The sequence below is a fragment of the Mustela nivalis genome (assembly GCF_964662115.1).
Source record: "Mustela nivalis genome assembly, chromosome: 6".
NCBI classification, from domain to species: domain Eukaryota; kingdom Metazoa; phylum Chordata; class Mammalia; order Carnivora; family Mustelidae; genus Mustela; species Mustela nivalis.
Window position 1 is genome coordinate 97,248,510 of NC_139025.1, and position 25,668 is coordinate 97,274,177.

The following is a 25,668-nucleotide window of genomic DNA, read 5'->3' on the forward strand; positions in this document are numbered from 1 at the left end:
GATATCCATCAACATATGAATGGATCAAGATGTGATAAACACACACACACAATGGGATATTATTACTCAGCCATCAAAAAGGATGAATACTTACATTTACACTGAAGTGGGTGGAACTGGAGGGTATTATGCTGAGCGAAATAAGTCAATCAGAGAAAGACAATTATCACTTGGTTTCACTCATGTGGAATATAAGAAACAGCACAAATGATCATAGGGGAAGGAATGGACAACTGAATGAGAAGTCATCAGAACCATGAGAGACTCTTAACTATAGGAAACAAACTGAGGGTTGCTGGAGAGGAGGTGAATGGGGGATGGGTAACTGATGGGCATTAAGGAGGGCATATGATGTGATGAACACTGCATGTTATATGCAATTGATTAGTTATTTAACTCTACATCTGAAACTAATAAGGTACTATAATGTTGGCAAATTAAATTTACATAAAAAACCTTATGAGAAAAAAAACCAGGAGAAAATCATCAGGATCTAGTTCTTGGTAAAGAGTTATTAGAAATGACACTAAAAGCATGATCCATAAAAGACAAAAATTGATAAATTGGACCTTATCAAAATTAAACACTTAAAAAAGATCTGTTAAACATGAAAAGACAAGATAAGAATGAGAGGAAATATTTGCACACTATTTCACAAATGATCTGTATCTAGAATATATAAGGAACTCTTAAAACTCAGGGTTTTTTGTCTGTTTTTGTTTTGTTTGATTTAAGTAAGCTCTACACCCAACATGGTGAAACCCCTCAAGATTCAGCGTTAAAAAAAAAAAAAAATCCAATTATAAGGACATTTGGCTAGGTCAGTCAACAGAGCATGCATCTCTTGATCTCGGGGTCATTAAGTTTAAGCCCCATGTTCGCCAAAGAGCTTACCTAAAATAAAATAAAATTAAATTAAATTAAATTTTAAAAAAATCCAATTATAACATGGATAAAAGGCATGGATAGTTCACCAAGTGGCAGATAACCCTGTGAAAAGATGGTATCATTGGCCATTAGGGAAATGCAAACAAGCAAACAAAAACAAAATCCCACTTTCATACCTATTAAAAAAGTGAAAATAAAAACTAGTCATAATCTTGCGGCATCGGAGTGCCTGGGTGGCTCAGTGGGTTAAAGCCTCTGCCTTCGGCTCTGGTCATGATCCTGGGGTCCTGGAATCGAGCCCCGCATTGGGCTCCCTGCTCAGCAGCGAGCCTGCTTCCTCCTCTCATTCTGCCTACCTCTCTGCCTACTAGTGATCTCTGTCAAATAAATAAAATTAAAAAAAATAATCTCGGGGCGCCTGGGTGGCTAAGTCAGTGGAGCATGTGACTCTTGATCTCAGGGTTTAAGTTTGAGGTTTGAGCCCCACATTGGGTGTGGAGATTACATTAGAAAAAAGTAACTAGTGACGATCTCAAATCTTGCCAAGAATGCAGAGAAACTGGATTTCTTGTTCTTGTTGGTGGGAATGTAAAATAACACAGCAACTCTGGTAAATGGTTTGGCAATTTCTCATAAAATTAAATATACACTTACCTTGCTACTCACCAATCACGACACTCCTTCCTGGGCATTTATCCCAGAGAAATGAAAACATACATCCCTGAAAACTGATACACAAATATTCATAGCAACTTTATTTGTAATAGCCCCCAACTGGAAACATCCCAAATGTCCTTCAACAGATGAATGGTTAAATAAACTGGTACATCCACAGCAACAAAAAGGAACAAACTATTGTTACATGTAACAACTTGGGTGGGATTCAAGGGCATTGTGCTATGTGTGTGTGTGTGTGTGTGTGGAGAGGCAGCCAGTCTCAAAAGGTTACATACTGTATGATGTCATTTTTATAACTTCTCGAAACAGCAAAATTATAGTAATGAAGAACAGATTAGTGATTTAAAAAGTTAGGAACAGGGACACCTGGGTGGCTCAGCGGGTTAAAGCCTCTGCCTTCAGCTCAGGTCATGATCCCAGGGTCCTGGGATAGAGCCCTGCATTGGGCTCTCTGCCCGGCAGGGAGCCTGCTTCCTCCTCTCTGCCTGCCTCTCTGCCTACTTGTGATCTCTGCCTGTCAAATAAATAAATAAAATCTTTAAAAAAAAAAAAAAAGTTAGGAACAGCTGTAGGAGGATGGGGGACATAGTATGACAATAAATAGTATAAGGGTTCTTTGGGTGCAATGGCACACTTCAGTATATTGAGTGTGGTGATAGTTACATGAATTAACACATGTGATAAAATTGTGCAGAAACAAACATGAGTGAATGTAGTAACTGCCAAAATCTGAGTAAGTTCTGGAGTTTTTTGTTTTTAAGAGAGAGCGTGCACGAAAAAGACTGTGAACACAGGGGAGGGGCAGAAGGGAGAGAAATTCAAGCAGGCTCCATGCCCAGTGTAGAGCCTGATATAGGGCTCAATTTCAGGACCCTGAGATCATGACATGAGCTGAAATCAAGAGTCAGAGGCCCAACCGACTGAGCCACCCAGGCACCCTAGGTCTTAAGTTGATTCGTTTTGACTAATGTACCATAGTAGCATTAAGATGTTAATATTAAGGGAAGCTGGAGGATGGGCATATGGGGAGCTCTCTGTACTGTTTTTTGTTACTGTTTTTTGTTTTTTAATGATGAGGTTTACATTTATTATTAAAATTTTAAAACTTTAAATTCTCGTTAACACTCAATGCAATATTGGTTTCAGTAGAATTCAGTGGTTCATCACTTACATATTCTGTACTGTCTTTGCAACTTTTCTGAAAAATCTAATGTTACTCCAACATTAGGGGCATGGCAGGCAGAGGGAGAGGGAACAGGCTTCCCATTGAGCAAGGAGCCAGAGGCAGGGCTTGATCCCAGGACCCTGGGATCATGATTCAAGCCAAAGGCAGATGCTTAAGTGACTGAGCCACCCTAGTGTCATTGAAGCTTATTTATTTATTTTTTTAACATTTTATTTATTTAAGTCATTTCTTTTATCTCTATACCCAATGTGGGGCTCGAACTCATAATCCTGAGATGGAGTCATATGCTCTTTTGAGTCAGCCAAGCGCTCTTAGAAGCTGATTTTTAAAAGTGGAAAGATAAAAACTTTTTAAAAAGATTTTGTGTGTCAGAGAGAGAGAGAGAGAGAGAGAGAGAGTTCAAACAGGGGGAGCAGCAGGCAGGAGAAGGAGGCTTCCTGCTGAGCGAAGAGCCCAATGCGGGGCTCAATCCCAGAACCTTGGGATCATGACCCAAGTCAAAGGCAGATGTTTAGCTAACTGAGCCACCCAGGTGTCCCAGGAAGAAAAACTTCTAAGAAAAAATTCTTAAAATCTGTTTTGAAGATTATTTATTTTAGGGGGAGAGAGCATGAGTGGGTGTGGGGCAGGAAGTCCAGAGGGAGAGGGAGAGAGAATCTCAAGCAGATTCCCTGCTAAGCATGGAGCCTGATGTGGGGCTCAATCCCACAACCCTGAGATCATGACCTGAACTGAAATCCAGAGACAGAGACTAAATCGATTGAGCCACCCAGGTAGCTCTTAACAAAAAAAGTTTTTCAAGTGACACCACTAGGATACCAGAATAGCTAAGATTGGAAAATAGCAGGTACGCAAGGGATATACTCTTTATTCCTGTATGAGATAATACTCTTTATTCCAGTGATTTCATTCTTAGATTTACACCCAGCAGAAATGGACACATTTGTTAAAAAAAAAAAAAAAAGGCATGCTCTAGAATGTTCATAGCAGCTTTATTCATAATAGCCAAAACTGAAAACAGTCTAAATGCCTATTCACAGAATGAATAAATCGCAGTGTATCTGTATAATGTAATACTATACAATAATATGAATGAACAAACTACAACATGCAACAATATAGATGAACTGAAATGACAATGCTGAATCAAAGAAGCTAGACATAAAAAACTACATAATATATCACTTATTTGAATTTCAAAAACAGGCAGAAAGAATCTATGGTGTCAGGATAATAGATGTCCTTGGGATGGTGGTGTAAGTGGCTGGAAGAGGGCATGCATGCGAGGGACTTCTGCAGTGCTGGTGATTCTCCAATCCTTGATTTTCTTGCTAATTTTTGTGAGTGTGTTCAGTGTGCAAAAAGTAACAGCTGTACACATGATTTGTGGACTTTTCTGTATGTAAATTATACAATAAAAGTTTACCAAAGAGCAAAGTAAGACACACTCAAACACACTAATTTAAAAAAAACTAAAATTTTAAGGACAATACCAAGTGCTGATAAGGATGTGAAGCAACTAAAATTTCATTTACAGCTAATGAAAATATAAATTAGTACAATCACTTTGGAGAGCTGTTTGGCAATATCTATTAAAGCTGAAAATACACATAACCCTAGGCCCAGTTCCACCCAACTATATACATACCCAACAGAAATGTGTACAGATGCGTTCTCAAAAGACATGTACAAGAATGTTCACGGGAATATTATCTCAAACCAAAAACAATCTAAATGTCCTTTGATGCTGACAGAGCCGATGAAGATCAGGTACAGCCCAAAACTGTAGGAAAATGAACCTCCTTGAGGCATCCCTCAGTCAGTGGGGAACAGGAGCCAGTGGACAAATACTCCAGCCTCCTGTGCCCCAATCCTTAGAAAACTCCAAGAAGCCTTATGTACCCAATCCCAATAACAAACCTTTATATTGGCTTTTTCTTAACTCACTCTTCCACATTCCATCTATGTATAGTTCACAAACAGAGGACACCTATCTATGGTGACAGGAGGTCAGAGTAGTGATTACCAAGAGGGGAGGGTAATGGCTGGAAGGGGCACGAAGGTTGTTTCTGGGATGCTAGTAATTCTCCATATCCTACCAGAAAGGTGGTTTATGCAGGCATATTCATTTTTAAGCCTTCATGAAGCTGTATGCTTAAAATGCATGCATTTTATAGAATATATGTATACTTTAATTTTAAAAAGTAAAGAGTGGAGGTGTTGAGGGGTAGAACTGCCCACTAAAGGGAAAGTGGGCTTTGTAAGGGAAATTGGACTTCCAGGTATTGAAAGAGGTTAACTTTTTTTTTTTTTTAAGAGATTTTATCTATTTAATTGAGAGAGCAAGCCAGCACAAGAGAGAGGTGTGTGTGGGGGGGGAGGGAAAGCAGACTCCCTGCTGAAGAGGGAGCCCAACACAGGCTTGATCCCAGAACCAGGATCACGACCCAAGCTGAATGCAGTTGTTTAACTGTCTGAGCCACCCTGGTGCCCCGATTGACTGATGTCAATGAGCACATCCATCCTTTTTGGATAATGCACAATCTCATCCTTGGCAATCAAACATGGATTATTAGGGATTTGTTGGAGGCACTGGGAGAGGACTGTGAAATATTACAGTGAAAGCAGGGGCACTTAAGTTCCCCTACAAGAATGCATCTTCAGCCTTGCTGGGCATTCAAGCGGTTTCCAAGACTGCCTCATCCAGGGCTGACCCTCCCCTACTTTTTCCTTTCCCTTTCCCACCCATTCATTCAACATATTTTGATGTTGCAGACACTCTGAAACACTCAGGATAATATTGGTAAACAGTGAAAGATGTGGCTCCTGTTCCGAGTTCCACTCTACTGAGAACATATTAATCAAGTAATCATACACATTGTTGACTGTGGCTGTAATTAGTGCTACAAAAGAAGAGATTGCTCGTTCTGGGATAGCTACTTGCCCACTTAACAAAGGCAGGTGAGAGAGGATTCCTGGAGGTAGCAACACTTGAGCTGAACTCTTAAGGGTGAACCAAAGTTCACTATGGAACCAAATGGACAAAAGTGGAGGGAGTGAGCCTGGGGAGTGAGAGGCACAAAAAATTTCGAACAAGGAAAGTGAGGAGCACATGGTAGAGAGGCTGGACTGATAGGCAAGGAAAGACTGGATGCCATGTGCACTGTAGTAAGAGGTTTTGTCATTATCTTAAGACAAGGAAAGCCAGAATGGCTTTTAAACGAAGAAGTGCCATGATTATATGTGTTCTGAAAAGATCAGGAAAGCTGTTGTGTGGAGAAGTGATTGGAAAAGGATCCAAGTGGGTGTGGGTATACAGGAGAGTACTGTAGTAAACCAGGAGCAAGGGGATGGTAACTTGGACTGGAACGGTGCCAATGAAGTGCCAATGAAGACTGGGAGAAAATAAAAATGACTGGACGCACATTTTAGGAGGCCCAAGAGCTTTAACAGTGCTATAAAAATGGCATGTCATTTTTCTTTCTGAACAAAGCAAATATAATCAAGTATTTACATCAGCTAGATACAGGAGTATGGATTATGTTAAACTTGGTAGTTGTTCTTGTTTCACTAGCATGTTACTTCTTAGGAAAAATGATGTGTGGTTATGTTGCAACTGAATTGTGCCTAGGATATTCTGAAACTGTTAAGTATAAATATTCCTCAATGACAGGACTGATGAGTGCCAAAAAGTTGCAAAAGAGGGCAGGGTGGAGGGAAACATGGCTATGGAACCACTGACACCCAAAGGGCTTTGCAAGGAAGACAAAAAGAAAAAGTGTATGTGGGTCAGGCAGGAGGCCTCAGATACACCAAAGCCAAAATCAAGGCTCCCAAGGTCTGTAGAGATCTAGGGAAAATAAACCTTCCAATCATTTGCGTGAAGACCGCTATTTGGCCTTAGTGAGAGACTGTGCTGGAGGGTTAATTATTTTGAAGGGGTGATGTATATCCTTACACTTAGGTTATGTGCTTAAGAGGACAAGACTGGATGAACTTCAGAGGAGTGGTACTGCCATGTGCCTCATCCACAGGCTGAAAGGGAGATAGCAGGGACCGGAGTATGTACCCAGGCAGGTGCTGGGCCCCACCAGGGGAATGAATCAGGATTGTATGCCCAGCTGAGGGAATGAAAACACTGACAGCAAACACTGAAGCCATCTCCACAGGTGGTCAGGTTAACAGTGGGCAATTTAGGATGTGGCTATAATCCCCCCTCTAACCCCCACAGTAGATTCTACTAAGGGCTGTTGCTCCTATTGCCCAAGACAAAGCAGACCACTGAGTATTTCCAGCAGTTAAGCAGGTAACTTCCTGGCAACTAAACCCCAGCAGCTTCTGGCACTTTGTGAATGACCTAGATGCTGGTAAAGAACTTTGCGGCGTCCATATCAAGTCCTGGGAAGCAGAGATTTGGTTGGATGAGGAAACTAACAAAATGGAGTATTACAGGTTCTTGAGTAGGGAGAGGAATACTGAGTGAGGCTGGGCAGGCAGCTGGCTCTAACCATCTAGCCGACCTGTTGGCTCCACTACACGCCCTGGGTGGGTAATATCCCCCAAGGGGGCCAGGAGAAGCTTTAAGGATCTCATTCATACCTCTGTAAAGCAAGTATCCTTTAAGGCAGGGCAAAATAGGCAAAAAATTTATCAGACCCCAAGACTTTATAGACCATAGGAAGATTCCTAAGTTTGGAAGGGAACTACTAAAATTCTTCACCAAGCAGTAAATGCATGAAGTTTGAGTCACTGAAGTCCCACATTCATACCAGAAACTTGTTATTGCAGCTTGTGTGGGTCTGCAAAAGTGACAAACTGTGTTACTAAACCCTTTTAACATTAATAATCCTTTTGGCAAAGACCAAATCCTTTTTAGGACGCTCTTATAATGACATTTCCAGGTGCTTCTTCTAAAGGACCAAGCAGGCATCATGGTACAGGGTTGAAGGTGGAATCAGACTACTATTGTCCTGATGGATGATGATTTTTACCAAGTATTTGTAAAGTTTCAGATACAAGAAATGGTTTGTTAACAGTGCCCCTGGGTTCCCTGGAAACAGCTAAGGAAAAAAGATGGGAAAGTCTAGCCTCTTCATTTCTAAAGCCCAACGATGCTGCATAACCCAGCAGTTTCTGCTCTTAGCCAGGTGTTTTTCAAGATGGGAAAGTCTAGCCTCTTCATTTCTAAAGCCCAACGATGCTGCATAACCCAGCAGTTTCTGCTCTTGGCCAAGTGTTTTTCAAGATGTGTTTCCAAATGTTAAAGTCTTATAAAGTCTTATTCAGTGTATATAATCAAGAGAAAAATGCTAAGGTTATTTTTTCCTTATGTTGAATTTAAGAGAAGGTGCTGGGACCCTAGTCTATTATCATGCTTTGGAGACAGTTTTATCATTTTTGGGGGTTCAGGATGTAAGCTCAAAGATATCAAGATACCATTTCCTCTCCTTAGGTCCAGAATCAATGGTTAAGCCATATCACAGGCCACAATGTTGGCTCTACCATTTATTACCTATGGGGCTTTCAACAAGGCACTTTGACTCTTTGAAACAGGAATTACTTCCATACACATGTATAGAGTCGTGTGAAAATCAACTAAGATTTTATCCTAAATGCTTGCCCAGCAGCATTCTTGGATGCATCTACAACTTGTATCTTCCTTGACCCTTGGGCACACACTGACAAGATAGGTTCCCACTGAAGATTTTATTAAAAAAAAAAATTATTTTCCAAGAAACACTGCTATATGAGGGTAACACAGACTCTGCCTGTAGTTGTAGATGACCTACTAGTCAAGTATTCCATGTTAGTCTAGAGATGTTCTAAGGAGTCTTTGATATTGAGGTCTAGGGCCTAGAAACACTTTCCATGAACTCAGGACACGAAACACCTTGGAAAGTCACATTTGTGCACCTAAGTTACATACAGCTAGTTTATCAATATCTGTACTTTTTAGAAACTGTTCATTTTGTAGCACTACACTATCCAATAAGATAGCCACATTATTCAGATTAAAAACAAAACTGAAAAACCCAATTACTCAGTCACACTAGCCACATTTCAAAGGCTCAGCAGTGACAGGGCTAGCACATTAGTCAATGCATTATGAAATATTTCCATCACAGGAAGTTGTATTGGAGTGCAATAGTTTAAGAGTGGTGGATGGATAATGTCGGCTTTAACATGTTTTCTTATAACCTCAGAGAACAAAGACTTTCTCTCTCCCTCAACCCTAGCTTTTCTCACCTTTTAACCCTACCTAGACACTGCCCCATCAGTGCTTGCTGTACTTTGGCCATAGATTTCAAGGGAGATACAGGCTCACCACTTCACCAGATGCTCTCATTTTAAATAAAGCATAGTCACCATGCTTTTTCTTATTGTAAGCACTTGTCTTAAACCACTTAACATATGATACAAACATTCTTTACTAACTTATTAGAGGCATCACTCAAGACACCCTCTCTTGAAAGTTCTAATTGCTCCCTTCTACCTTCTTAACCTTGGAAAGGGCACTTTTTGCCTCTTGGTGCCGGGGGTCCCCTTACTGCTAGCAAACTTAAAGTTATTGTCAAGAGTCCCAACTGCAGAGATTTAATTGGTCTGGAGTGCACACCTGGATGTCAAGAATTTTAAAGCTCCCTTGGTAAATTCTAATGTACAACTGACGTTGAGATCTACCTGATAACTCATTTAACATACTAAATTATTTTTGGTAACAACTTTAGGTTTATAAAAAGCTTAAGAGTCATTTTGCACAACCAAATTTTTGTTAAATCTTCAGAACATTTTTATTTCCCTCAACTTCTCCTTTGTGTGACACACAAAAATCCTGGGCTTCTACTCCTATTAAGCTGCTACTATTTTTTTTTTTTTTGGCATTCACCCCATTACACTATCCCTTCTACTGTAGTTCTGACTTAAGGTCAGGGAGAAGTCCACCCCAACTCAAACGGTTTTTAACTCCCACTCTCCACACAGGCCCTGTTTTTCGTAATAGGACTATTTTTTTAAAAAATTAATTTGAAAGTTACTAATGCAACCACATGTTCTTTTGAGGCCTTCCTGATTAGGATTAATCTGATTAACTGAAATTCAAACATGTAATTTTCCAACACCTCTAATTTATTCTCCTCTCTAAACATTTGGAATTCTGTCATCCCAGTCAGGTGTACCTCTAAATCTAGCTTTTTCTGTACCATTTAGCTGGCCCAATTTTTACTTTTATCCCAAGGTCTTTCTAAAAACACTAGAAATTCTCTGAGAGCCCCTTATTCATCAAATAATACAATATAAATGGTACCTGTTCTCTATGAGATAAACAGCATTGATAAAGCAAACGAGTCACTACAGTTACTTACCAGCCAATTCTATACAGATCATATGTAGCTCATTTACTGGTCACTCCCATTTCTGTCAGATCTGTGTTTACTATTTTTGACTGGCTTCAAGGTATCACTGTACTTTTTCCTTATCCATCTAAAACTCAACTGAAATGCATTTCCTTGGTCAGTGTGATCTGAACTAGGGTATAGAAACTCAAACCCCATTTTGACAGTGGTACAGGCGAATTTTCCTCAAACTAAATAAAAAGATCAACTTCTATGGCTAAATCCTTTATTCTCCAAGGCCACAATCAATGACGCTGTTTTCTCACTTTCCTAAAAATAAGTACCTAGCTATTTCTCTATTTCCCAACTACTTCCACAACACATCCCACTGTATCATCCAGTTTACCTAAAACCACCAATGTTTGTGAAGTATAGTGTCTCAGCTTCCATTTCTTTACTTTGTATATCATACCTACAAGATTTCCTTCCCCTAGCTACTTACAACGTTTGTATCAACATACTGCTGCTAAGTTATTCACTAGATTCCTTTACTGGTATTTTATAGTTACTGTATGGCTTTAATGATGCTTATTTTTAATCTACCCTTTCTTCCATTATATTCTCCATACTCATTTGACTCCTTTCCAATTTATCATAATTCTATTGTTCTTGTTTGCATTTTCCCATTCTCTTACACCTAGTTCTCTTAAGAGACTTTAAAACATGTACGACTAGTACTACTAATCCTCACAGGTTTCAGATGTTGGGGTAACATCTGAAATCTATTGGGAACCCTCTTTTCAAGTGTTCCAAATTTGTCGCCCATTCCAATCCAACAGCTTTAAGTTAGCTCCTTTCACTAGTGAAATAGCAAAAGTAGAAAAGTACCTTTGCCAGTGAATGCCACAGAAGTCTCCCCATTAAAAATTAAATTATGTAGCATCAGAAATGTTCCAAAGGGATTTAAGTCATCCACCTTCTTCATCCAATCCTGGCTGGACAGTGCAGTCTTTAAAAGCTTCCAGGTTGTTTTCTTTTATTTCCTGGGCATATTGGATAAACCATTATTCTGAAATTTTTAATACCCAACAAAGTCATCACCGTATTTTACTATGGTAAGTCTTATTTCTATTAAATAGCTTATAGCTTAAGGCCTGCTCTTTTGAGATTGTCAAGTTACTCAGAATTTCCTCTAAAAAATTAGCTGTCTCTCAAACTGTCAAGCTTTTCAACCTCACCTGCTCTGCCAACCCACTGCTAAACCACAGAGCCCATGCCTCCTCTGCCTCTATTTCTATTGAACCTATTCCAATCTCCTTTCCTGGGGCCCAGAGTTAAATGATGTTAACAATGACTATAAGCCTTTATTAGACCAATGGTCTTTAAGACAACGATCTCTTTTTTTTTTTAAAAAAAACTTGTAGTATCTGCATTTCATCAGCTTGCAAGATATAGAACTATATGCTATTTCAGTCACGTTTCCTTTTCTCTAAGCTTTGGCCTAGGATTCTGAATTTCCAAGAGTATAATCTTGATTACAGAAATCTTACAGTACTGTTTACTTCCACAAGGAAATTTAAACTCCTAATAGCCTGAGACATACAGTGTGAAATTACTCTTCCCCATTAAGACAAACTAGAAATGTCGGCATTTTATCAATAACCTTGCATGTGTGTATACATTTTTGAAGAGCACATGACTGTACCTTTTCATGCACGGCTTAACTGGTCCAGCATCTTTTAGTTGCTGATAGCTAACATTATTATCTTAAATAGGTTTTACTGACATCTTGGAACCTTAACCCTTTCTTCTAAGCATCCAGTTTATTTTGGGGATTATGTGCTTAAAGTGAGTTTCTGTAAACATGAAATCATGTTACATCAGAAAACAAAGCAGGGAGTAGAAGTATTTTTGACCAAATTAATCCACAAAAGCTACTTTTGTACTATGGATATGGGGTCCAAGGGGTTTGGAGATTAGCCTCTTCCTTCTGTTCTGCTTTGTCACGTGTTATATAAAATGATTTTTTGAGATCTTAATAAATAGGAATGGACTTCTGCCCACAGTAGGTTGGATAGAAATGCCTTTGTTGCATGCTATGAAACAGCAACTTTCTGGGGAATCCAAGGTTTGTGTAAATGGTAATAGTCCAAACTAGCCATGTTCTTATCCTGCTCTGCTGGAAACAAGTATAAAAACATAAACCAGACCTTTCAGGATTAGTTAGGCAAGCGTAACATATCTATCCATCCGTAGAAGTCTAGGTGCTAATTAGTATCATGACCAAAACAAAAAACAAACAAACAAACAAACAAACAAAAAAAAACAAAACAAAAACCACTGAAATTAATCACACAGGAGAAAGGAACAAAAATTATTTATATGGATTAAACTAATTGAAAGTAAATGTTCTCAGTCACCTGGGAAGGTATAAACTATAGCAGAGCACAGAAGAGCGAGCTTTTCTATTCTTAGGAACTTGGAGGCACAGACTCAGAATCCAAAAGTAACTGTGACTCTAAATAGCAATTAAAAGGATATAATGAAAGGAACAGAGGTTCATTCTCCAGTTGTTTCAAATTTTCCTAAAATCCTGACATGTTTGAACCTCTTCTATTTAAGGACAAAAAGATTTAGCACACAACAAAAATCTCAAAAAGGGTGCCAAATGGACCACAAAACATTAATGAAGTATCTTAATATTGTTCCCAAACCTTTTCATTAGGATAGAAAAGCCATTCTGCACAAGAATCTCCACTCAACATCAAAGCAATACCCACCCCAATGACACATCATTTGAGTAGTGTATGTTCGTATGAGCGAAGACTATGACTCAAAGAAAAATATTTTTAGTACATTCTAGCGTTTTTGTGGAGGCCGCTGTGAAACAAAGAATTTGAAGTAAACAATTATAAAATACAAAAATAAAAAACCAGGTTTTTTTTTTCTCCAAACTCCTGGTTTAATAAGGACTTGTTTATTTTGAGAAAAAAGGGTCCCAAACATCAGGCTGTTCACAAAAATAACCCACAGTATCAACTTTAGAAAACAAATCTTAAGACTATTACACTAATTATTTTTCTAGAAGATGCATATGACATGCCAACTCTCATTCACAAAAATACATTGTTACATTTGTGTTGAACAGCCCCACATAGCACTCTTATGTGGGGTATAACACACATACCTCTAACTCAAAGCTGCTCTCAGGTGCTACTCAACTAATGCGATTGCCTTTGCAGTTAGGGAAGCAACTACTGAGCTCATGTATGAATGGAAAGAACTGTACTCCCTGCATACCAAGAGATTATTTTGGAGACAGTTGATAAAAACCACACATCCTTTTTATTGTTAAGTCATAAAGAGGTATCAAAATTAAAAGCAAAAATTACAGGGTAAGACTTAACATAACTACTAGGAGCATCAAAGGAAGTGAAAATGGGACTAGGCGCAGGGCAATATGAATTAATGAACATGGGAAGGACAAGGATGGGGAGAACAGTGAGCATGTGCTGAAGAAGATACTAGGGGAGAGGATCTGGTGAAAATTTTGATCTTAGACAAGCGCCTAGGTAAAGAAATAATGGGACAAGATTTCTAAACCCCACTATGTGCTTAAGAGTCATCCTCGCCATTGGCGCTGTCTCTGTCATCCTCTCCTTCCTCAGCCTCTTTTTCATCATCCTTGATCAACTCCAGCTGTGAGAAACAGACACAAATAGGATGGAGTTAGAGGCACTCCATGTGTCCCTGCTCCCCCCTCCACCACCTCTTTCTTTCCTTTCCCGTGGTTTTCACCTGGTCATCCCCCCGATCTTCATTATCATCATCATCCAGTAGGTCCCCCTCCTCAGCAGAGTCATCTGCACCCCCCTCAGACTCCATCTTCACATTAGTCTCATCTTTCTTCAGGGAGCTGCTGCTCTGCTCCTCTTCTGACTTATCATTCTTCATCTCTACTGGGGATGAGAAGGACAAGTCTGTCTAGGGGCAAGTAATGTCCACAGGATGTAGACAATCCCCATTAATGATCACAGAACTGCAGCACAAATCTAAATCCTCCCACACAAATGCCCTTCCCAATTCAAATTCCCCAAGTTTCATATATTCAATTGCTTTATATCCCACTATTCCAACATGTACCTTCAACTATCTTCGGTAACTAACCCAAGTTTACACCCAACAAGCTGCAAGGCCATTTACCTCCTTGTTTGCTCTGTTCTTTCTCAATTTTTTCCAGGCTTTCCAGTAGAGAATCCACTTTTTGTTTTATCTGGGTCAACTCCTTCTTAATGGTCTGAAGGTCATCACCTTTCACTTTAATACAAACAGAACTCTGTATTAAGATCAACTCTACCAGAAGTTACCAGATGCCGAACACATTTCCAACTAAACCACAAGGTAATAGCCAGAGGGGATTCTAAGGGAGAAATGGAGCCAGGATCATACTGTCCCAGTCATGGGGATCACTTAGTTGGTAGCTAAAAACTGAATCTAATGTGCCTACTCCCTTAGCAACAGTGTTCTTACTTCTGTAGGCCTAGTGAATATCTCAATTATATCTGAAAGCACTTTCTGTACTGTTTGACTTGACTTACACACTTTGTAAATTTTTAAGCACTTACTAGCTCCCTAAAGTTGAATACTTTAACTGGACCCTTAATCACTACTATCTTCTCTTCCATTATTTTGATTACACAAAGCCATTAGTATAAAACCTAAACATTACTAACTGCATTAATTTCCCTATTTCAACAACACACAAGTAGCAGAATCACAAAACTGCAATAATACATACACTTTCCAGACTTGGAAGAAGATCCTCGCTGTCCACTCTTAGAATTGAAGCCACTTTTGCCTCTTCGTGAGGTGTTTCCTGATACACGCTGGCGTTTTGAAGGAACTACAGCCCGAGCAATAGGAGGAGGAGGAGGAACACGTGCTGGGTAACTATACATCCTATTGAATAAAATGAAAACAGACGTCCTTCACAACTAAAATTAAGTCAGCAAGTTCCATCAGTGACCTTATAAATAATAAATTAATATTCACTGTCTACAAATTTGTGCCTTTTTGCTAAATTTTATTCCAATGTCCAGTAAAAGCCTTCCTTCTCTCCTGTTTTCAATACAGCCGCTACTTCAAGAAAATACTACATACACACATGCATATCCAATGATAGCTGGCCTTAAGGGATGGACATCAAAGTTCCTCTGTGCTCTGGCAGAATTAGTAAGTATTACTTTGTACAATGAATAGACTACATATAAAATTTTTAATTTTACTCTATATACGCTACAATAATTCATAAATAAATAAAACTTAGAAAACATTTCCAAATAAAATACTCAGAAAAGTGGATTCCAATTAATGGAACCTGCAAACAGTGGCTATTTATGGTGAAGTAAATTTGAGGAGTATAGAAATAAATAATGTATAGAGTATACAGAATGAGCATGTATGTATTTGGTGAGTATAGAAATAAATAAATATAAATTATTATATAGAAATAAATTATGGTGAGTACCGAAATAAATTCTTACTATTAGTAGTCATACTGAATTGAACCATATAGAACAGACAGTTGGTACTAAGAGCCATTCGCACCTGTTGGTGGTGTATAAAAGCCGTAATCCATTCTAACAACATTTAAGCAGAAGATGCACTCTTGTTCCAATTCCAGCAGGATGAGGAATACGGTCTGTTTTGTTTGCTATTCACTAGTGCCTAAATCCACTGCCCAGCACACATTCAGCTCTTAAAAGTTATCACTGGTTGTTTAACTGCTGCTTCCTCTGGAGGAGTATCCCAGTGACTGCTAAAGACATACCTCAAAGTGATGGCTTGGTACTGACTTTCTTATTTGTAAAGAGAAAATTCAAAATGTTATAAAAAAATCTTCTTACATGGCTAACAGTTCTAGAAAACCTCTACATTCCGTTACAATAGACTGGCAGCACAAGAAGGTAAGATCTACCACTGGGGAAAAAAAAACCTTCAATTTTGTTCTGTACCTTTTTAATTACTAATTTAATTCCAAGGCCCTTAATTCCAAGGTATTAGTCTACAAAAATTACCTAAAAACTGCTGCTCTGCCTAAAGTGATGTATTACAAAGCCTTAAAAATTTGTAATTCATATATATAACTAGTGTCCAAGATATCTCATCAGTGACTAATCTCTGAATTTAAGTCTCCAATCCTCCAGGTAGTGATAATTATCTTTCTCAACCCAACTTAATCTAAAACGTTTCCATCCTACTTTAATATAGCAATAGCTTATTTTTTCCCAGAAGTAGCTATGACAGGAACATGTTCCTAAACTAAGAAGGAACACGTGGTACACTGCCAAACAAATGAGTGTACTAGTTAGTAATTTCCACTTAAGCAGTTTTTAGTCAAGACCGCCCAATATTTATTTTCTGGGATCCAGTCCTTCATGCAGCTCTCTGCTCAGCAGGGACCCTGCTTCCCTTCCTCTCTCTCTGCCTGCCTCTCTGCCTACCTGTGATCTCTGTCAAATAAATAAATAAAACCTTAAATTTTAAAAAAAAAAATTTTTTTTTGTTTGCCAAAGAGAGCGAGCGCACCAGCCAAGAGGGAGAAGCAGGATCCCTGATGAGCAAGGAGAGTGATGTGGAACTCAATCCCACTGATCTCAACTGAAGGCAGATGCTTAACCAACTAAGCCACCCAGGTGTCCGATAGCAGACAGATTTTAAGTGAGTTGTTAATTTGTAGGTTTGGAATGGTTTATGCGAATTAACACAAACAAAAAAGATACTTAGAGTAATGTTTTATTATCACTACTACTTTCCATACATAAAGCTTTTCTTCTTCTGGCCCATTAATTTCCCACAGTGTAATAATTCAAAAACTGTAACAAACTATTAAATAATTCAGAAACTGCTCTTCTTTGTGCTAGATGATGTTATTTTAAAAGCAATTTCTGGAAGTAAATGAAGATGAGTTATCCAAATCGTGGGCATGAAACATCTCATGACCTAATCCCATTGGTTTCAAAGATATAACCTACCCCTTCCCAACCAATCCATTCACTGGCACTGGCACCAGTCTCTAAACTAATGATCCTACCATTCCCAGATTCCCTGTACTTGTGGGCACTGGAACTTCCTTTTGAACCATACAATTTCACCTGATGCAGCTAGACTGGCACAATGAAAACAAGGCAAGAAATGCAGTTTGTGGGGCGCCTGGGTGGCTCAGTGGGTTAAAGCCTCTGCCTTTGGCTCAGATCATGATCCCAGGGTCCTGGGATCAAGACCTGAGTCAGGCTCTCTGCTTGGTGGGAAGCCTAAGCAGGCTTCCTCTCTCTCCTTCCCCTCTCTCTGCCTGACTCTCTGCCTACTTGTGATCTCTGTCAAGTGAATAAATAAAATGTTTGGGAAAGAAAAAAGAAAGAAAGAAATGCAGTTTGTTTTGAATCCATGTAATGGCCCCATGAATACAAATGGAAGACAAATATTCTAGTTTTCAGGAAAAAAAAAAACCAAGTGGTAGTACTAAAGGACATTCAGTGCCAGGAACTTAGCTGCTGCTCAAGCAAAAATGGACTTTTGAAAAACTCACAAAGATTCCTCTAATGAAGTTTAAGTAAACCTTCCTTGTAAAATGTCAAAGTGCATGATTGGGAAAACATAAAAACCATGCCTACTCATGGTCATGCCACTCAAGGTCAAAGGGATAGGAAATACTAAAGCTTCAAGAATTAGCTACTTGCTGGCGCACCTGGGTGGCTCACTGGGTTAAAGCCTCTGCCCTTGGCTCAGGTCATGATCCCAGGGTCCTGGGATCGAGCCCCACATCGGGCTCTCTGCTCAGCAGGGAGCCTGCTTCCTCCTCTCTCTCTGCCTGCCTCTCTGCCTACTTGTGATCTCGGTCTGTCAAATAAATAAATAAAATCTTAAAAAAAAAAAAAAAAAAGAATTAGCTACTTGCTTATCAAGGTAAGTAGCATGTGCGAACTCCTAATAATAAAGCTCAAGTCATTAAAAAGTCTTCATCAAAGTTTCATTGTTAACAAAGGAACAAACACTAAATCCTGAGAATTATGACTGCACTCTAAATGAGAAATCTGGACATTAAGTGTTGGTATAAAATCTAGCCTGAATAAAAAAGGTCATTAAAATACCATTTTAAAGAAATTAAAAAACTGTGGAGGCACGTTAGCCAACTAATTATCTGAACAGGTTAAGACAAAGAAACTGTCTTAATCTTGAAGAAAAACTTAAGCACTTCAAGTTATTAGAAACAGAAGTTTAGAGACTCCTGGCTGGCAGTCAGCAGAGAACACAACTCTTGATCTTGAGGTTGTTAAGTTCGAGCCTTATGTTGGGAGTAGAAGTTACTTAAAAATAAAATCAAAGTTTACAAAGGCAAGTTTCTTAGATGATTAGATAGAACAGCGATCTTTGGGTCTCAAAAACCCTGATTCAGACTTAAATTTCATCACTACCAAAGTCGAAACAACTAGAATATATAGTGAAAATCTGTATTCTCCTGAATATATTTACTATACCATACCTGCTTCCTGTCTTAAAAATTTAGAAGGATTAGGGGTGCCTGGGTGGCTCAGTGGGTTAAGCCTCTGCCTTTGGCTCAGGTCATGATCTCAGGGTCCTGGGATAGAGCAACACACATAGGGCTCTCTGCTCGGCAGGGAGCCTGCCTCCCTTCCCCTCTTGCCTACTTGTTATCTCTGTCAAATAAATAAAATCTTTAAACAAAATTTTTAGAAGGATTAAAAATAATTTTAGGTATATTAATTACCAAATAGGAAACAGTAGTTCTGGAAACCAACTGTCAGATATTCTAGGCCCACGAAAATCTTAAGAAAAAAATGGTTCAGGAAGTTAAACATCTCATTTTCAGCACAGAACTCCATCTCAGGGTCATGACACTCTCTAGGCTCAGCAGGGAGTCTGCTTTTCTCTCTCCCTTTGCTCCTCCCCCCACACCTGTGTACTCTTAAATAAAATCATAAAAGAATAAAAAGCTACATGATATAATTTATAGGGAAGAGCAATCTAGTAAGAATACTCCCTCCTCTCTGTATAATACTGATTTATCAAATTCAGTTTAAATATGCAATCCCATTATAATTTCATTCAAGTGTCAGGAAGTATTTTCTTCTGCTTTGTTTTTTTTTTAATCTACAAAGAAATTTCAAGATGATGTTTCTCCCTGCTTATGACTGACTTTCCTAGATGGACTGATTTTACAGGCTACCACCGCGATGTTTGGCTTTAGAATGTGTGAAGATCTCTGAACCTGCTAAAATTACATGAATTTATCTATTCACGATCAAGTTAAAAATCACTGATGCAGGAAAAAGATCAATTTGAGTCATTTCTCAGAAACGTGATTAACAAGACACAACTGATTTTATGTACACTCTAAGCCACACGCAAGGCTCAAATTCACCACCCTACGAGTCACATACTCTACTGACTGAACCATCTAGGCATCCTAAAATGTGCTTTAATTTAAAGAAGTACAGAGAAAAATATGTACAAATCCATGAGATTCAAAAAGAATGATTTTAGGAAAGTGAGATTAACAGAATCTATCCGTAAAGTGTATTCTGTGGGATACATCTAGAGAAAACCATGCGATACAATAACAAAAATTACATACAGAGTTTAAGAGCCAATGAAAGCATCCTAGTTCCAATAATTACTAGTTAAATAAACTCCCAGTTGATGAGCTACTCACCTCAAACTCAAGCCACCAGTGCACTAACAATTCACTTAAAGAACTGAACTAAAGCCCTGAGTGAAGGAAGCCCTTCTGGTACTCTTAACTGTTTTAAGTTTGGTTCTATCTATCTATCTATCTATCTATTTATTTGACAGAGATGACAAGTAGACAGAGAAGCAGGCAGAGAGAGAAGAGGAAGCAGGCTCCCTGATGAGCAGAGAGCCTGATGCGGGGCTCGATCCCAGGATCCTGGGATCATGACCTGAGCCAAAGGCAGAGGCTTTAACCCACTGAGCCACCTTAAGGTGGCTCCCCTTAAGTTTGGTTCTTGACAGTGTGCTCACTCTGTGACAATCCAACTTCAACTACAGGTATCCCCCACCATACCATCCAGGGTAAACCTTCAGAGCACTCCTTACATAACTATTCAATAATCAAGGCCTTTAGTAACCGGTCTTTGAACATTAAAAAATATGGTTTCTGGATAGTTCTTTCCATTTCTTTATAAAAGCTTTTATGAAACCATATTTGAATGATTAAATAACTATTTTCCATTATCTTGTAAAACGACCAGAACCTTTTTCACTAGACTATACACAGTACAACCCTTCAAACTTTTAAAATCATGTCATTTGTTTTTAACCTACTGAGCCACCCAGGTGCCCAATGTCATTTGCTTTTTAATGTAAAAGTAACACAATGAAATTACCTTAAATGCATGATTAAAGATGGTATAAAGTTCATTTTAACATGCAAATACCTAACTAAAAGTTATAGAATTTTTAAGTTCATCCTAATGATTTAAGTCTCTGTTTATTTATATAATAAAGGGCTTTTTGTTTTTAAATGTCTGTGTAATGTTTGATTCAGGTTTGCATCAAAATGTAAATAAATACGAGGGGCGCTTGGGTGGCTCAGTGGGTTAAGGCTCTGCTTTGGCTCAGATGATCTTAGGGTCCTGAGATGGAACCCCGCATCCGGCTCTCTGCCTGCCTAACTGCCTACTTGTGATCTGTCAAATAAATAAAATATTTTAAAAAATTGTAAATATGAAACTCTGCCATGTAAAAAACAGATGCCCCAAAAACCTGTTTTCACACTGCCAAAATGCCTGTTGTGCTTCAAAATAATCAACTAGCTTTGTTTTTATGATTTGTGTTTTATTTCTAAAGAGACAATTAAACCTTATTTGCAGGTTTTTCCACAAGCAAAATGCTGCCTTGGTGAGTCTTCTTGGTAGAAGCTGAACTGACTAGAAATGTGAACTTAGAATTGCTTTGTCAATGCAATATATGGAGACAGTGCCAATTACCAATATAAATTTGCACAGTTGTACTTTATGTTCCTTAACTTTCTTGCATTGCCTTTATCCAATGGTCCATTAAGAATATAAATGATCTGGGTGCCTGGGAGGCTCAGTCGTTGAAGTATCTGCCTTCCACTCAGGTCATGATCTCAGGATCCTGGGATCAAGTCCCACATCAGGCTCTCTGCTCAGCAGGGAGCCTGCCCCCCCACCCCAAACTGCCTGCCTCTCTGCCTACTTAAAATCTCTCTCTCTGTCAAATAAAGAAAGAATATAAATGATCTATGTATGACTGAAAAACAGCAAGCCCTGCTCACCTTAATGATAAAGGGACTAAAAGACAAGTCAGTATGCTGCAAAAGATCATTCAATGTATAGTGGCACTGATGCTATTAAATTTTAAAGAAAAAACAATTTGAATAAATGGTTCTACAATCTTTAATGAAGAATCATGGGTTTAGTATTCAGTATTTAGTATATTGAAAACCCAGTAACATTTGTAATTTCAGTATGTACAAATGAAAACTGCCTCACTGATTTATTTGCAACTGGGGGGGGGGGGGGAATAAACCACACCCACTCATTTTAAGATGCACCCAATTATATGTATTCAAAAAAATAAAAGCTACAATTTAACAAGAGTCCAAGAGTCTTAAGAAAATACACTAATTTGTTTTGATAGACTCATCTGGCAAGCTATGTTAACACAAAATCAGGTGTTTCCAGGAAAGAGAACTTGAAAATTCACCTGAAAATTTTCTATACAAAAATAATTGGAGCAATAATATGGGGAATGCTTTGAATCAATCCATTCAGGAACAGTACTAGATTCAAGACTATGTACAGAAAAAATAATCATCTTTGCTTCTGCTTTTATCAAGCCTTACATTAAGGTGACAATCTTTAACATAATTTCCCAAGAATTATAACCTTATTCATTTGTTATAATGTTAACAAAACAGTTACTTGCCTTGGTGAATCACTTTGGGTCTTTTCCAAAAGTAGTGTCTTAAAAACTGTCATTGTGGTGCAATTTTTTTTATAAAGTCAAAATTAAAAGATTATTTATGGAGAATATTGTTTACGAACCACATGTTAAGAGCATGTAAGCCCATCCCAGGCCAGAAGAGTACCCTTCTTTAGCTTCCGAAGAAATTTCTTTTAAGTAGTTGTTTGAGAACACAGATTTGTGGTTGCCAGGGGCTACAGGAAGTTGATAGAAAAGTGCTTCATGGTAAATTTTTGGGAGTATGGAAGGCTCTCTACCTTGATTACACTGGTTGATACTGTACACCTTCTTTATACACTATGTTAAAACTGTAGAGAGTAAATTCTGCTGTTACGTAAAAAGGTATCCTACTTTTTTAATCTTTCCATTCTTGAAATCATCTTGTAGTGTTTCTGTCCCAACCAGCATCATCAAAAGCTAGCCCTGTCAAAGTCACCAATGAACCCCATACATTTTCTTAAAAAAGATTTTATTTAGGGGTGCCTGTGTGGCTCAGTGAGTTAAAGCCTCTGCCTTTGTCTCAGGTCAAGATCCCAGGGTCCTGGGATTGAGCCCTGCATGGGGCTCTCTGCTCAGTGAAGAGCCTGCTTCCCCTACCCCCCGCCTGCCTCTCTGCCTGCTTGTGATCTCTGTCAAATAAATAAATATTTTTAAAAGAAAGATTTTATTTATTCATTTGAGAGAGGGACGGACAGAGAGCACAAGCAGGGGAGCAGGACATGGGGCTCAATCCCAGGACCTGGCGCTGAAGGCAGCCGCTTAACCATCTAAGCCACCCAGGCAACCCCCCCCACCCCCGCCCCCTGCAATACATTTCCAAATTTTGGATAACCCATCAATATTCCTTGTCAACTTTGTTCCTAAACTGCAGGCTGAGTTCTCCAACTTCCTGACTGAAGAGAACTCTCTAGTCACTTCAATTCTCATACTAAACACTACTCAAAATTCATGTGACCCAGGCTTAACTTTGCCAATTTCTAGATCTGCAGTGTCAAACTGAGTAATCATTAGCCACATATGGCTATTCAAATTGAAATCTCAGTTCCTGGGATGCCTGGGTGGCTCAGTGGTTAAGTGGCTGCCTTAGGCTCAGGTCATGACCACAGCGTCCTGAGATCCAGTCCCACATCTGGCTCCTTGCTCCACAGGGAACCTACTTCTCCCTCTGCCTTCCTGTACTCTATCTCTCTGACAAATAAATACAATCTTCAAAAAAATAAAATAAAATCTCAGTTCCTCACTCACATTAGCCACATTTTTAAAATAAAGATTTTATTTATTTATTTGACAGAGAAAGAGAGAGAGAGAGAGATCACAAGTGGGAGGGGGGGCTCCCTGCTGAGCAGAGAGCAGATGAAGCTGGCCTCTATTAAGAGGACCCTGAGATCATGACCTGAGCCAAAGGCAGAAGCTTAACTCAGTGAGCCACCCAGGCACCCACGTTAGCCACATTTTAATCAGAACAGCCATATGTGACTAATGTCTACCATACATTAACCACGTAAATACATAATATTTCTATTACCACAGAAAGCTCTACTGGACAAATGTTCTATTTTGTTATTTCCAGATACCTACTGCCTATATGTAATTTCCAAAAACAACTTGGAATTTTGTAATTCTCCAATCTATAATAAAACCATAATCTTTATAAACTAGTAAATGGTCCTTAGTATAAAGCGACAGTTAACATTATCTCCCATGACCACAAGGCAGAATTATAAGAAACTGAAAACAGTAATAAACCTCAAAAATGTCAGTATCAGATATTATATCCAAAGACTTGTATTTACAACATACAAAGATTTACATTCAACAAGAAAGCCCAATACAAAAATGAGCAAAGGATCTGAATACATTTCTCCAAAAATAAACAAGTATCTAATAAACACACAAATACACAAAGTGATTTTTTAAATTTTTTTAGTAATCTCTACATCCAATGCAGAACTTGAACTCACAACTGAGATCAAGACTTCCATGTTTTTTCGACTGAGTTAGCCAAGTGCTGCTCAAAATCACTAGTTTTTAAGAAAATGCCAATCAAAACCACAAGGAGTTAACACTGTTCACTCTCAAACTAGTATAGCTAAATAATAAGAACAAATAGTAACACAACAAATGTTAGCAAAGATGTGGAATCCTCATACATGTCTGATGGGAATATAAAATAGTACAACTGCTCTGAAAGACAGTAAGTATGGCAGTACCTCAGGTTAAACATGGAAATATCCTTAAGGCCCAACAATTCTACTCATTTTAGTATACCCAAGAGGAATGAAAACATAGGCCTATGCAAAAATGTGTATACAAATGTCTATATAGTAACATCATTCAAAATGTGAAAATGATGATGGATAAACGATCTGATGAATGGATAAACCAAATTTATCCATACAATGGAATATAATCCAGCAATTATACTGCTGGGTGGTTCAGTCAGTTAAGCCTCTGCCTCCAGCTGAGGTCATTATCCTGTATTTCTGGGATCTGCACTGGACTCCCTGCCCACTCCCTGCTTATGCGCTTTCTCAAATAAAATCTTAAAAAAAGGGGGGGGGGGGAATGAAGTATAAACAAATGGTACAACATGGATGAACCATTAAGTATTAAATGAAAGGGCGCCTGAATGGCTCAATCAGTTAAGCATCTGGCTTGAGTCCCATATCAGGCTCCCTGCTCTGCCTGCTTCTCCCTGTCTCTCTCATGAATAAAGAAAAACCAAAAAAAATTTTTTTAAAGTATTAAGTGGAAGAAATCAGTCATAAAAGACAAATACTGTGTGAATCGACTGATATGAAATGTCCAAAACAGGCAAACCTGTAAATAGAATGTGGTTAGTAGTTGCTAGGTCTGGAGATAGAAGAATAGAGAATGACTGTTAACAAGTAAAGTGTGTATTTGGGGGAATGTTCTATAATTAGAACACGGTGGTCACAACCACACAACTCTAAATGTACTAAGTGAACTATATACTTTAAAATGAATTTTAGGGGCACCTGGGTGGCCCAGCTGGTTAGGGGTCTGCTTTCTGCTTGAGTTGTGATCTCAGGGTTCTGGGATTAAGCTTGGGTCAGTGGGGAGTCTGCTTCTCCTTCTCCCCTCCTCACCCGCTACTGGCCTGTGCTCTCTAATAAATAAAATTCTTAAACACAGACACACACACACACACACACACCCAGAATTTTACAGGGGTGCCTGGCTGGCTCAGTCATTTAAACATCTTTGGCTCAACCCCACATTCGGCTCCATGCTCAGGAGGGAGTCTGCTTCTCCCTCTTCCCCTCCCCATGCCATGCTCTCTCAAATAAAATCTTTTAAAAATACATATATATAAAATACAGATCTCTCTCACTGAAATTAATTTTTTAAAATTTACTTGAGAGACAGAGTGAGAGACCATGAGACGGAAACTTAGAGGGGAGAAGCAGAATCCCTGCAGAGCTGGGAGCCCAATGTGGGACTCAATCCTGGGACACAGGGATCACAACTTGAGGCGAAGGCAGTGGCCCAACCAACTGAGCCACCCAGGTGCCCCCAATAAATTAGTAA

General features: G+C 38.8%; 1 protein-coding gene and 1 long non-coding RNA gene across 46 annotated transcripts in view; one reads left to right on the forward strand and one right to left on the reverse strand.

The window, feature by feature from the left end:
- Nucleotides 1-3,395: 3,395 nt before the first annotated feature.
- On the forward strand, nucleotides 3,396-11,488 carry LOC309867862. Its single transcript, XR_014313356.1, has 2 exons — nucleotides 3,396-5,853; nucleotides 5,899-11,488. It is a non-coding gene; the product is annotated as an uncharacterized lncRNA (long non-coding RNA).
- Nucleotides 11,489-13,020: 1,532 nt separating this feature from the next.
- HNRNPC (heterogeneous nuclear ribonucleoprotein C) overlaps nucleotides 13,021-25,668 on the reverse strand; it is a 56,371-nt gene continuing 43,723 nt past the window's right edge. For 15 of the 45 annotated variants that reach the window (XM_082736957.1, XM_082736927.1, XM_082736958.1 and 12 more), the window contains 4 exons: nucleotides 14,882-15,042; nucleotides 14,287-14,400; nucleotides 13,882-14,039; nucleotides 13,021-13,782 (listed from right to left, as the gene is read on the reverse strand). In XM_082736957.1, coding sequence (XP_082593083.1) covers nucleotides 13,699-13,782; nucleotides 13,882-14,039; nucleotides 14,287-14,400; nucleotides 14,882-15,042 — 517 coding nt within the window. In that variant the 3' untranslated portion in view covers nucleotides 13,021-13,698. Of the gene's footprint in view, nucleotides 13,783-13,881; nucleotides 14,043-14,286; nucleotides 14,401-14,881; nucleotides 15,070-25,668 lie in introns of all 45 variants that reach the window. The other 30 variants (XM_082736948.1, XM_082736923.1, XM_082736943.1 and 27 more) reach the window with 3 other exon arrangements.